The sequence below is a fragment of the Oryx dammah genome, unplaced genomic scaffold (assembly GCF_014754425.2).
Source record: "Oryx dammah isolate SB20612 unplaced genomic scaffold, SCBI_Odam_1.1 HiC_scaffold_26, whole genome shotgun sequence".
In the NCBI taxonomy this organism is placed as follows: Eukaryota; Metazoa; Chordata; class Mammalia; order Artiodactyla; family Bovidae; genus Oryx; species Oryx dammah.
In genome coordinates, this window is record NW_024070210.1 from 64168715 (window position 1) to 64182912 (window position 14198).

Here is a 14198-nt window from a genome sequence, read left to right on the forward strand (position 1 = left end):
TCTTCTGCTTCTGTTAGATCCATACCATTTCTGTCCTTTATTGTGCCCATCTTTGCATGAAATGTTCCCTTGGTATCTCTAATTTTCTTGAGGAGATCTGTAGTCTTTCCTTTTCTATTGTTTTCCTCTATTTCTTTGCATTGATCACTGAGGAAGGCTTTCTTATCTCTCCTTGCTATTCTTTACAACTGTGTATTCAAATGGATTTATCTTTCCTTTTCTCCTTTGCCTTTTGCTTCTCTTCTTTTCATAGCTATTTGTAAGGCCTCATCAGACAACCATTTTGCTTTTTGCATTTCTTTTTCTTGGGGATGGTCTTGATCACTGCCTCCTGTACAGTGTGTGAACCTCCATCCATAGTTCTTCAGGTACTCTGTCTATCAGATCTAATCCCTCGAATCTGTTTGTCACTCCACTGTATAATCATAAGGGATTTGATTTAGGTCATACCTGAATGGTCTAGTGGTTTTCCCTACTTTCTTCAATTTAAGTCTGAATTTGGCAATAAGGAGTTTATGATCTGAGCCACAGTCAGCTCCCGGTCTTGTTTTTGCTGACTTTATAGAGCTTCTCCATCTTTGGCCGCAAAGAATATAATCAGTTTGATTTCGGTGTTGACCATCTGGTGATGTCCATTAACTGCGACTCAATTGCCAATGTTGGTTTGAGAGTAGAGAGTTCTATCTTTCCTGCCTCAAAGACTGCTGTTACTTAATGGCATTAAAAATGTTGGGCTGGCTGGGTGGTGTGAGGTAATTGCCTCACATTTAAGGCCAAATTGCCAATGAGTAATCCATGAATGTCTTTTAATAGGGCGTTTCTGAGTACTTAGAAAGCTCTCTTGCTTGATTGAAGACAAAGGTGGCGTTATTGGAATCTACATATAGTATCTGTTAAAACCACTTATAATGGGAGTCAGGAATTTGGCCCAGAGATGTGCTTTGCTCAGTTCACATATATGCTATCAATATGAACAAGGTCCCAACTACTAAGAGGCAGTAGTACATAATCTTTTTGAGTTTGACTTCTTTTGATGTTGCATGTGTTGATAATTCAGTCCTTTTATTGCTGAGCAATAAAGGAGTATGCTGAATATTCTGTGGTTTGGATGTACAAACTGTTCATAATTTGCCAGTTGAAGGAGAAATGAGTCATTTCTAGTTTGGGGCAACTATGAATAAAGCTGCTATAACTTTGAAGTATAAGTGTTTTGTGAACATAAGTTTTTATTTCTTGGTTAGATAACTAGGAGTTTGATTGCTGGGTCATATGGTAAGTATATATTTAACTTTGAGAGAAACTGCTGAACTCTTTTGTAAAGTGTGTATATAACATTTTGAGTCCCTTTCCTTTCCAAGTTTTCTGCATTTGTGTTGAAACTTGGTATTGCCAAATTTTTATTTTATTTTTTTACCTACACTCTGATAGGTTTTATAGGGATATCTCACTTCCATTTTAATTTGCATTTCTCTAATGATTTAATGATGTTGAGCATGTTTTCCTGTGCAAATAAGCATGGCAAAAAGCCACCTGTAACTTTCTTTTGAAGAGCAGAAGGTTTTTTTTTTTTTTGGCTGTTGTTCATTTATCTTTTCTTTTTGTTTTATGGTGAGTGCTTTTTGTGTTCTAAAACTCTGGCACTCATTCATTTCGATCTCTCATTAAATGCTATGGTTCCTTTAAATAATTAAATTATTAGTAAATCCTAAGAGTTCTCATCACAAGGAAAAAATCATTTTTTCCCCGTTCATTTAATTTTATATCTGTGTGAGATGATGGATATTCACTAAAAGTATTGTGGTAATCATTTCATGATGTATGTAAGTCAGATAATTATGTTGTAGACCTTAAACTCATTAAGTGCTATATGTCAATTATATCTCAATAAAACTGGAAGAAAAAAATAAAATAATTAAACTACTGGTATGAGGAATACTTCATCACTACAGCCTCTGACTGATAATGGAATCACCTTCACACACCAGGAGTTGGCCACTTCAGCAGGAAAGAGTAATTCTCATCTGCTATAGTTGCACTTCTTTTTTCTGTATGTGAACGACCACTTATTTCCAAGTCCTTCTTTTTTAAAAAAAAAAATCACCTACTTTCCTTTTGTATTTGCTACTGTTCAGTCGCTCAGTCCTGTCCATCTCTTTGCGACCCCATGGACTGCAGCATGCCAGGCTTCCCTGTCTTTCACTGTCTTCTGGAGTTTGCTCAGTCTTATGTCCATTGAATCGATGATGGCATCCAACAATTTCATCCTCTGTAGCCCCCTTCTTATCCTGCCATCAATCTTTCCCAGCATCAAGGGTCTTTTCCAATGAGTCAGCTCTTCACATCAGGTGGCCAGAGTATCAAAGCCTCAGCATCAGTCTTTCTAATGAATATTCAGGGTTGATTTCCTTTAGGATTGACTGGTTTGATCTCCTTGCTGTCCAGGGGACTCACAAGAGTCTTTTCCAGCACTAAAGCTCCTTTTGTATTGGTGAAGGGTAAAATAAGAATATACTGTAAATCACTTTCTCTGAAACTACAGAAGTATGCCATTATCTGTGCCTTTAGTTGTGCTCCTAGATCTTTAAGAAGGAACTTGTAAGAAAGTTTAATTTTTGTTTTGTTTTGTTTTTCAGTGGTGGGATCAGCAGATTGATTTTTATACTACTTTCTTGAACTATTTGGCACAAGTGGTGCCTGAAATTTATTTTGCTGAAATGGACCCAGATTTGGAAAAGCAGGAGGAGAACATACAGAGGTCAATATTCACTCCACTGGAATGGTACTTATTTGGAGAAGATCCAGATATTTGCTTAGAGAAACTGAAGCACAGTGGAGCATTTCAACTTTGTGGGAAGGTTTTCAAAAGTGGAGAGACAACATATTCTTGTAGGTAAGATTTAGAAATGTACAGGATTGGTTGTAATTACAGCTTGATATTCTGTGCCTATTTTATGATGTACCTTTCTTGGTGTATTGCTAGTTGTATTTAATTCTTCTTAATTAACTTCCTTTTATTATGCATTTATTTATAAGTTTGTTTTTGCTAGTACAGCTTATTTTTGAGTATATGACTTACACAATTCTCTCATTTTTCTTCTTGTTCTCTGAAAGTATATAAGTGATTGATTTTTGCCTTGTTTGTAATGTAGTCCATACACCCTTATCTGAAACTCTTGGTGCCACATGTATTTCAGAATTCTGAATACTTCCCCAGTAGAGTTAGGGCAGGATCCTACAATCAAACACAGCATTTCTATAAGAAATCTATGACTGTTCACAGCAAGTGGTATAAATAAAGTCTATAGTCCCTTGTCATTTCAAGTTGTTTTTTTGCCACCAAGTGACTTTTGGTATCAAAGAACCTGTTGGAGCATTTGTAACTTAATTGGATAGAAGAGGTCAGTGGTAGGGAAACTGGAAATGGCTTTAGGTTTGTTGCCTTTTGGGAAAGGACTTAAGCAGCACGGTAACACAGAGAACTTTTTTATTCTCTACTCTTGCCTGAAACTTTTTAACTTTTAGATCTTAATCACACTTTTAGGGGTTGTTTTTTTTTTTCTTTTATTAGAAGTTGTTTAGGTTAGGAATGTGAATCTTTAGATTTTATAAATACAGAGAATTACTTTTGCGTCACTGTAATTCTAGATTTGACTGATTTGTGTATAGTAGTTCAGCTGGTAAAGAATCGCCTGCAATGTGGGAGACCTGGGGTCGATCCCTGGGTTGGGAAGATCCCTTGGAAGATGGCATGACAACCCACTCCAGTATTCTTGCCTGGAGAATCCCCATGGATAGGGGAGCCTAGCAGTCCATGGGGTCACAGAGTCAGACACAACTGAGTGACTAAGCACACACAGCAGTTGTTTAGAACATACTACATTTCTTTATTCTCTTCTTTTCTTGGGGAAAATTCAACTTTTGTATTTTGTATACCATTTTGCTATATAGCAGTTTCATTTATCTTGGTAAGTACTTTTAGCGGAAGCCTGGTTGGTTTCAACTAAAGCATAGTAGAAGACATTTGTAGACCTCATTTCTCCAAAAGGGTCCGGGAAGCATTTTTAATTGTCACAACTAGGGGAATGGTACTAACATCTAGTGGATAGAGGCCGGGTTGCTGCTTAACCATCCTCTGGTACACAGGACAGTCTCCTGTATCACCAGCAAATAATTATTCAGTTTAAAATGTCAGTACTGCTGAGATTTGGAAATCCTGCTATGAGTAGGTTAGTAGAACATATGTATTTTAGAAACTGTTATTAGTCAGTCTTTACTTATTAACATTTAAAAGTTCAGTTTTAACATTGCCCAATTCCATCGCTTAAACTTTTCTAAATAAATATTTTAAAAATTAATTTTGTACTTTGCACTTGTTTATATTATTGTCAGTGTTTCCCTGAAAGTATTAAATAAAATTTTACATTTTAAAAGTTTCTATTAAGAAAGAAATTAAGAATTTAATTTAAATTTAAATTTAATTTATTAAATAAATATTCATTGAATATTTATAATGTGCCAGGCACTGCTCTACATGCTTGGGACATATTATACAAAATAAATTAAAATCCTTTCCCTTATGTTGCTTACATTCTAAGGAATTTTGTCTTTAACCAAGCCTCATTTACCAGTGAACAATCAGTGCCTGTAAAATACATTTGTAACTGTAAAAGGATAAGATGATGCAGAGAGTGAAGAAAAACTGATCAATTTTTCAGAAAACTAATTTTGGTGTATGTGCTGCCAAATCACGCACCAGAAAACTAATTTTGAAGTGGAATTTAATAGTTTGAAACCATGTGAAAGCTCAAAGTAATGAGGATAATTAATTTAGGAAACAAAACCAAACATCAAACCATATACATTCAAGTATGGCCAGAAAGAGGCCAACATTATTTGGAATTCAATTTTTAAAGTATTTTCATAAACAGTTTGTGTATCATATAGGAAATTGATTCACATTATATCATTGTTATACTTTGAGTATCAGTGGGAATCATCTAAATTTTGGCACCTGATTTTTAATCTTTTTCAGGGACTGTGCAATTGATCCAACATGTGTACTCTGTATGGACTGCTTCCAGAATAGTGTTCATAAAAATCATCGTTATAAGGTATGGAAATAGATGCATAAAATTTCTTGATTAGCAGGAGACTGATGGCCAGCTAGTCCAAATTCCTGATGATTACTTGAGTTCCTGCTGTAACACATCTGATACGTGAACCTTTAGCTCTGGTTAAACATATGTGATGGAGCATCTGCTACCTCAAGACACAGCCCCTGACAATTTTTTTTTAAGTACATCACTTTTATACAAAGGATTATAGAAAGCATATTAACAGCTTAAAGAATAACTATAAAGTGTTCACCTTTCTAACCACCCCTTAGATCAAGAAATGAGACATTGCCAGCTCTCAGGGGCCTCCTTCTGGATCACCATCCTTCTCTCCCACTTTATGATATAACCTCTTTTCTGTGTTTTGTGGTAACAGTTTCCTTCATTTTCCTTTTAGCTTATCACTCAAATCATATTGAATAGTTCCATCTGTTTTTGAATTCTGTATAGATGGAGTCATTCCGTACATTTCTCTTGTTGAGTAGCTTTCACTCAGCATGATGTGTATGTATATGTGTGTGTGTGCATATTTATATATGTATATGTTTTGTCCATTTACCTTGTAGTGTTTGATAACCCACATTGTTTTTATTCATTGTACTGTATAAAACAATTTTTCTGTGAACATTCTTATTTGTGTATTTTGGTACACATGTACAGAAGTTTGTCCAGGGTGTATATCTGGCATAAAATTGCTGAGTTCTAGAGTATATCTTAAGTCATAGTGGATAATGTCAGACTGTTTTCCAAAGTGGTTATACCAATTTGTAAGTTCTTCAGCAGTATATGGGAGTACCTATGGCTCTACTTTCTTGCAAGATTTGATGTTGCCAACTTTTTAAGTTTTAGCCAATCTGGTAGGTATAGAATAGTATTATATTGTGGTCATAGTGAGGTTGCCAAGCTTTGGGATTCTGTGGGCCAGTACAATTTCAGAAGACTTTGGGTAAGACACAGGGTTTCCAAATTTTTATTTAGCTAAATAAGTTCAGTTTTAACTTTAAAAAGAGCACATGAACAGCAACCAAAAAATCCTTACCATCTCCAATAGTTTTATGAAGAAAAGGAAATTTTAATTCCAAGGAAGTAGGATAATCTCAGGGTAAAAAGCAGGTCTTTAAATTGCATACATGTACCTCTGTGGAAGAGCTCATCACATTCCTTCCTTTTCTGATTTTTTCTGTTGACTGGTAAAACTTGTCTGTTAAATTTAGGAACCTCTTCACTAAGCTATCTTTCAGTATTGAAAGCTTACAGTCCACATTGCACCACGAAGCACTCTTTTGTGAAGCATCCTTAAGTTTATCATCTTTAGGTATTTGCAAAGCTCTTCTTATAGAAGATGCATGTACAGCTTACTCAGGAATCTTTGTGTTATTAGGAGGATGGACTATTGTGTAACTAATAAAAAATTATATTTATAAGCTTTAAAAAATACTACCCTTCAAAAGTGTGTGTAAAGAACAGAAGACTTTTGGTCAGGGAATAAGTGATAGAATCTCTCTGAAATACCTGTTAGATGTGGTGAAATTTTTAAAGAAAAGCAGGGGAATGACTAATAAATACAATTCAGGTAACAATAACCTCTGTGTCAAATGGAGGATCACACAGGGAACTTGGCAACAGTATTAGTATTTTCCTGGGTTAAATGCTGAATCAGTGGTGTTCACTTCATTATTCTGCTTTGTAACTCACCTATATATTGTGTATATTCTTTTTAAATAAAACACAATTTAAAAAAATGAAGCCCTTAAAAAAAAAAGATTAGAAGAAATAAGAAGGGATATGTTTTGCTGCAGAGAAGGGGAAGAAAAGGATAACGATGGGGATGCAGACCCAAGATCTGATACTGTGTGAAGAAAGCACCAAGAAAAACCTTTAGGCACAGAATAGTGCAGAACAACTTTTGCTGTCCCCAGTACTATGGAGGGAGTGGGCCTGTTTCACAGAGATGGTGTGGGGTCTCTGTCCAGACCTGCTTGGCCATGTTGAAGATTTATTTCAAATCACGCTAATGGCTGCCTTATGGAGTACTCAGTGTTCCCCAAAGCACATCTTTCATAGCAATCTTAAAGTTCACAGCAGAAGAATTTAAAGTTCCTGTAGAGATCTATGCAGTATTACCTGTGGTGGAGTAGGAATAAATTCCGCACTGCCGCAAATTGTTTTCTGAAGTATGGTTCAGAACTGTGAATTAGGAAGCTCCTTGGTGGTCTGCTGGTTAGGATTCAGCCCTTTCACTGCCATGGCCTGGGTTCAATCCCTGGTTGGGGACCTGAGATTCTACAAGCCATGAAGTGCACCCCACACCTTCCCCTGCCCCCACAAAAAAAGAACTGCCAATTGTTCCTAGAGAACGTGTTGGAAGTTCTGCTACTTGGAACATGTGATTACCTTTCAGAATAAATATTGGTATTGTTGTAAAATTGAAATCAGACATTTAAAATACTGTGAAAACACCAACAGTTGATGAAATAATGAAAGGTGACTCTCCATCCCTTATTCACACTCTTCACACACTGTGAAGAGGGAAGGCTTCTGCATTGAGATTGTTATCACCATAGAAGATCATAGTCTTTCATTGCTACCTCATAACACACATAGGTAATTCATTTGGGGTAAATAGATTATCCAGCTGTGTTTTATAACTCTTTCTGAGAAAATCTGGAAAGTTAAAATTTACTGAATTTTCCTATTTGTCTTTGGGTTAAAAATTTTAAAGGATTGTGGATCAGACATGGCAGTTTGCTTGATAGTATCTAACTTGCAGGCACAAAAACAGTTGAAAAAAAAGAAAGTGAAGTTGCTCAGTCATGTCCGACTCTTGGCAACCCCATGGACTATAGCTTGCCAGGCTCCTCCATCCATGAGATTTTCCAGGCAAGAATACTGGAGTGGGTTGCCATTTCCTTCTCCAGGGGATCTTCCCGACCCAGAGATCGAACCCTGGTCTCCAGCACTGCAGGCAGACTCTTTACTATCTGAGCCACCAGGGAAGCCCCCCAAAAATGTGTTCATGTATTCATATAAATTTTAATTTAATATCAAAGAACCCCATATTGAGTTTTTGATCTATCTCTTTTGTGTAAAATTGCTATCCCACACCAAAGACTTTTTGCTATGATCTTGCAGAATCTAAGATGAGAATTGAAAATAAAGTAGAAGCATAAAAACAAACACAAACTTTTTTGAGAACAGAGATAAAAATTTGAGCTTGATCTACTGTGTGTAATGTGTGCCTTCTTTGTGACATCCAGCTTTTCAGTAGTTTATCCTTTAAAAATAAAAACTACAGTAAAGGCACTTCCCTGGTGGTGCAGTAGATAAGAATCTGGCTGCCAGCACAGGTAATGTGGTTTTGATCCCTGGTCCAGGAAGATTCCATATGCTGTGGTGCAAATAAGCCTCCACACTGCAACTACTGAGCCCACGTACTGCAACTCCTGAAGCCCATGCACTTGGAGCCTGTGCTCTGCAGCAACAAGCAGCTGCAATGAGAAAGCCCAGGCCGCGCACTGGAGAGTTGCTGCTGCTAAGTCACTACAGTCGTGTCTGACTCTGTGCGACCCCATAGACGGCAGCCCCCCAGGCTCTGCTGTCCCTTTACTTAGGCAATGCAATAAAACTTATTTTTTCAAAATTCAAATAATACAGAAGAATACAAATATTATTGTTGCCTTTCTGTCCCATCATACTTTCTTTGTTAAACTAAACACGATTTAGTACACATCCCTACAGATCTTTAAGTATTTATACACATATATTTATATGTTTAGGAGGTGTGTGTATGTGTGTGTATAAATAGGATCCTACTATGTACTCTGTTTTGCAACTTTTTTTTGGCCACACTGTGTAGCTTGCAGGATCTCAGTTCCCTGATCAAAGATTGAACCCAGGCCATGGCAGTGAAAGCCCAGAATCCTAACCACTAGGCCAACAGGGAATTCCCTGCAACTTGTTTTTAATTTAATGTATCATGGAGATAGTTCTGTGTTGTTACATATAATAACTTTTTTTTTTTTTTTAGAGATAATCCACATCTTTATTGAGAGACAATTCACATTTAAAAAGTACAATTCAGTGTTTTTTTAGTATATTCACAATCATCACTATAATAAATTTTGGAACATTTTTATCACACCCAAAAGAAACCTCGTAACCCTTTTTACAAACCCAACTCTTCCTGCAGCCTGAGACAACCATTAATCTACTTTCTGTCACTACAGATTTGCCTTCTCTGGACAATTCATGTAAACATGTGGTCCTATGTAATTGGCTTAGCATGATGTTTCACTTTCACTTAGCATGATGTTTCAGTGATTATCCAGGTTGTAGCATGTATCTGTGTTTATTCCTTTTTATTATCAAATAATATGCCACTGTATGGCTATACCACATTTTATTTATGCATGCATCAGCTGATGGACATTTGGGTTGTTTCTATTTTGGGGTGATTATGAATAGTGCTATGATGAACATTGTCGCCCCCAAGCACTCACTGATCTGGTTCCTGTCACTGTGGTTTGGTATTCCCTTTTCTAGAACTTTATGTAATGAAATTATATAGTACATATGCTTTTGTGTCTGGCTTTTTTCACTGAGCGTATTGTTTTTATGATTCACTCACATTACTGTGAAGTGAAGTCGCTCAGTTGTGTCTGACTCTTTGCGACCCATGGACTGTAGCCCACCAAGCCCCTCCTTCCATGGGATTCTCCAGGCAAGAATACTGGAGTGGGTTGCCATTACCTGTTATTTAATTGCTAGTAGCTCACACACTTTTTTGCTGAATAGCATTCCATTATGTAGATACATTCCCCAAATTTTAAATTCTCATGAAATCTAATTTACCAATTTTTCACCAAGTTTAAACTTTTTTAAAAAAAAAACTGGAGCCTATTATACAGAGTGAAGTAAGCCAGAAAGAAAAACACCAATACAGTATACTAATGCATATATATGGAATTTAGAAAGATGGTAACAATAACCCTGTATGTGAGACAGCAAAAGAGACCCAGATGTATAGAACAGTCTTTTGGACTCGCACTGTTTTGGAGAGGGTGAGGGGGGGATGATTTGGGAGAATAACACTGAAACATGTATAATATCATATGTGAAACAAGTCGCCAGTCTAGGTTCAATGCATGATACAGGATGCTCGGGGATGGTACACTAGGATGACCCAGAGGGATGGTATGGGGAAGGATGTGCGAGGGGGGTTCAGGATGGGGAACATGTGTACACCCATGGTGGATTCATGTTGATATATGGCAAAACCAATACAATATTGTAAAGTGATTAGCCTCCAATTAAAATAAATAAATTTATATTTTTTAAAAAAAAGAAAGCTTGACAATTTGATCTGTATTTAGAATTGGGCATTCTAATGCCTGGACAGAGACTGTCATGACCATGAGAACTTTTATTATCTAAGGGTCGTGTGTATGCCCAAGATTTCTTGGAACAGAGAGGAAAGATTCCCCAATGAATAAAATTTAAAGGCACATTGTGAATCAGATCCATACAATAACTCTTGCCTTGCTTAACTGCTACATGTATTCCTTTGTGGGAGTATGTCATTATATACTTAAACCATCCCTTTTTTTCTAGCTAATTACATTGCTTCCAGTTTTATAGGAATCAACCAATAATGCAACATATACATATACCTTTGTTATACACCAATGTATATATTCAAGAGTGCTTGAGACTAGATTCTTAGAGGTATGTTTTCTGGCTTTTGTGTGCATAAATTTTGATAGATTTTTCCAGATTTTTTTCTGAATTGCTCTGTCAGTTTACAGTCACATTAAAAAGCTATGAGAATGGTCTTTCTCTGTGTCTGTCCCCAAGTTTATTTAATCAGTCTTTTTACTTTTTGCCAATCCATTAGGAGTCAAATTATCTGATTATTTTAATTTGCACTTCTATTACTAGTATTACGAACATCTTTTCATTTTTTAATTGTATGTTTAATTTCTTCTGTGTAATGCCTATTTCTGTCCTTTACTTATTTTTCTGTTGCTTTTTTCTTACTGCTATGTTATATACTTAACAAATATTATCTTAATATGATTATCTTTAATAATTTTTCATTTTAAGTTAGATTTTTAAAGATATAATTGATATACAATAAAATCTACCTTTCTAAGTGTACAGTTCCATGAGTTTTCATAGACACATACAGTTCAGTAACCACCACAGTGTGAAAGTGTTAGTTGCTCAGTTGTGTCCGACTCTTTGTGACCCCATGGATTGTAGCCTGCCAGGCTCCTCTGTCCATGGAATTCTCCAGGAAAGAATACTGGAGTGGGTAGCCATTTCCTTCTCCAGAGGATCTTCCCAATCCAGGGATCGAAACCAGGTCTCCTGCATCACAGGCAGATTCTTTACCATCTGAGCAACCAGGAAAGCCTACAATGCTATTAAAGTACAGCACTCAGTATGTCAGCAAATTTGGAAAACTCAGCAGTGGCCACAGGACTAGAAAAGGTCAGTTTTCATCACAGTCCCAAAGAAGGCCAATGCCAAAGAATGTTCAAACTACTGCATAATTGCACTCATTTCACATGCTAGCAAGGTAATGCTCAAAATCTTTCCATCTAGGCTTCAACAGTACGTGAACCTATAATTTACAGATGTACAATCTGGATTTAGAAAAGGCAATGGACAAACAGATCAAATTGCCAACATCTGTTGGATCACAGAAAAAGCAAGGGAATAACAGAAAAACATCTGCTTCATTGACTATGCTAAAACCTTTGACTGCGTAGATTACAACAAACTGGAAAATTCTTAAAGAGATGGGAATACCAGACTACCTTACCTGCCTCCGGAGAAACCTGTATAGAGCTCAAGAAACAACAGTTAGAACTGGACCTGGAACAGTTGATTGGTTCAGAATTGGGAAAGGAGTATGTCAAGGTTGTATATTGTCACCCAGCTTATTTAATATATGTAGAGTATGTCATGCAAAATGCAGGGCTGGATAAATCACAAACTGGAATCAAGATTGCCAGGAGAAATATCAGTAACCTCAGATGTGCAGATGATACCACTCTAAATGGCAGAAAGTGAAAAGGAACTAAAGAGCCTCTTGATGAGGGTGAAAGAGAAGAGTGAAAAAACTGGCTTAAAGCTTAGCATTCAAAAAACTAAGAATGATGGCATCTGGTCCCATCACTTCATGGCAAATAGATGGGAAAAAAGTGGAAACAGTGTCAGATTTTATTTTCTTGGGCTCCAAAGTCACTGTGGACTGTGACTGCAGCCATGAAATTAAAAGACACTTGGCTCCTTGGAAGAAAAGCTATGACAAACCTAGACAGTGTATTAAAAAGCAGAGACATCACTTTGCTGACAAGGTCCAGCCCATATAGTGAAAGCTATGGTTTTTCCAGTAGTCATGTACAGATGTGAGAGTTGGACTGTGAAGAAGGCTGAGTGCTGAAGAATTGATGCTTTTGAACTGTGGTGCTGGAGAAGACTCTCGTCCCTTGGACAGCAGGAAGGTCAAACCAACCAATCCTAAAAGAATACAACCCTGAATATTTGTTGGAAGGAGTGATGCTGAAGCTCCAGTACTTTGGCCACTTGATGCAAAGAACCGACCCATTAGAAAAGACCCTGATGCTGGGAAAGACTGAGGGCAGGAGAAGAAGGGGGCAACAGAGGATGAGATGGTTGGAGGGCATCACTGATTCAACGGACATCGACTTGGGTGAACTCTGGGAGATAGTGAAAGACAGGGAAGTCTGGCATGCTCACACAGTCCATGGAGTTGCAGAGTTGGACACGACTTAGTGACTGAACAACAACAAACCCCCACAATAATCAAGATATATCATTTCCAAAAGTTCTCTAGTGCCGTTTTGCAGGCAGTCCTCTTGCTCACATACCCCTAGGTCCTGGCATTCACTGATCTGTTTTCTGTCCCTATAGTTTTGGCCTTTCAGAATGTCATATAAGTGAAATCATATTCTGTGTAGTGTTTCCTGTCTGTTTATTTTCACTTAGTATAATGCCTTTGAGTGCTTCTCATTATCAGCAATTTGTTCCTTTTTATTGCCTGGTAGTATACCATTGTATGGAAATGCCACAGTATAGTACCTGTTCATCATTTGATGAATACTTGACTTATTTCTAGCTTTTAAATAAAGCTACCATGAACATTCAAATACAAGCCTATGTATGGGCATTTGTTTTCATTTCTCTTGGTAACCTCAGAATGATATTGCTGGATCATAAATTAAGTGTATGAAATCTATATTCTGTCTTTTAAACTTGATTTATGCTGTCATTTGCCTTAATGACATTTTAATTTATATGTAGTTATGTTTGCCAGAATTTTTTTTAATGCTTCTATAGTTTATGTCTTGCTTCCATGGCATTCCCTATACTAAAGTTTATACATTTACTTTGATTTGAAACTACATTTTTAGTAATTATGTATGAGTTTAGCATTCCTCAGTATATAAAATTGATTTGTATATTCTGATTTCTTTTGTTACCTTTGTTCTAGTAGCAACATTTGTAGTAATAATTTTTATAGTGCCTTTAGTTCCTTTTTACTCCCTTACTTAACTTTTTATTGTCTAGTTTGTCAGTTTTAATGGTGTCTTTGCTTTCTTCCTATTACCTACTTAGTAGCTGATAATCTAATGCTTTCTCTTTCCCTTTTCCCATTGTTTTAGTTGTCTTTCTGATTGTAAGGTTGTATCTTTCAACACCTTTGGTTTGTCCTTTTTCAAAAAATTTATTTATTTATAATTGAAAGATAATTGCTTAACAGTATTGTGTTGATTTCTCCCAAACGTCAACATGATTGATTTGTTCTTAGTTGTTTTTCATTTGCTAAGTCATGTCCAGCTCTTTTTCAACCCCATGGACTGTAGCCTTCCAGCTTCCTCTGTCCATGGGATTTTCCAGGCAAGAGTACTGGAGTGGGTTGCCATTCCCTTCTCCAGGGGATCTTCCTGACCCAGGGATTGAACCCATGTCTCATGCATTTCAGGAGGATTCTTTCCCACTTAGGGAATTGGAAAGCCCTTTGATTTGTTCTTAGCACTACAATTACATACATAA

General features: G+C 36.7%; 1 protein-coding gene across 1 annotated transcript in view; it reads left to right on the forward strand.

Annotated features, from left to right (window-relative positions):
* UBR1 (ubiquitin protein ligase E3 component n-recognin 1) overlaps positions 1-14198 on the forward strand; it is a 153215-nt gene that overhangs the window by 20372 nt on the left and 118645 nt on the right. Inside the window, exons 2-3 of the mRNA XM_040226813.1 lie at positions 2634-2890; positions 5033-5111. Coding sequence (XP_040082747.1) covers positions 2634-2890; positions 5033-5111 — 336 coding nt within the window. The remainder of the gene's footprint in view (positions 1-2633; positions 2891-5032; positions 5112-14198) is intronic.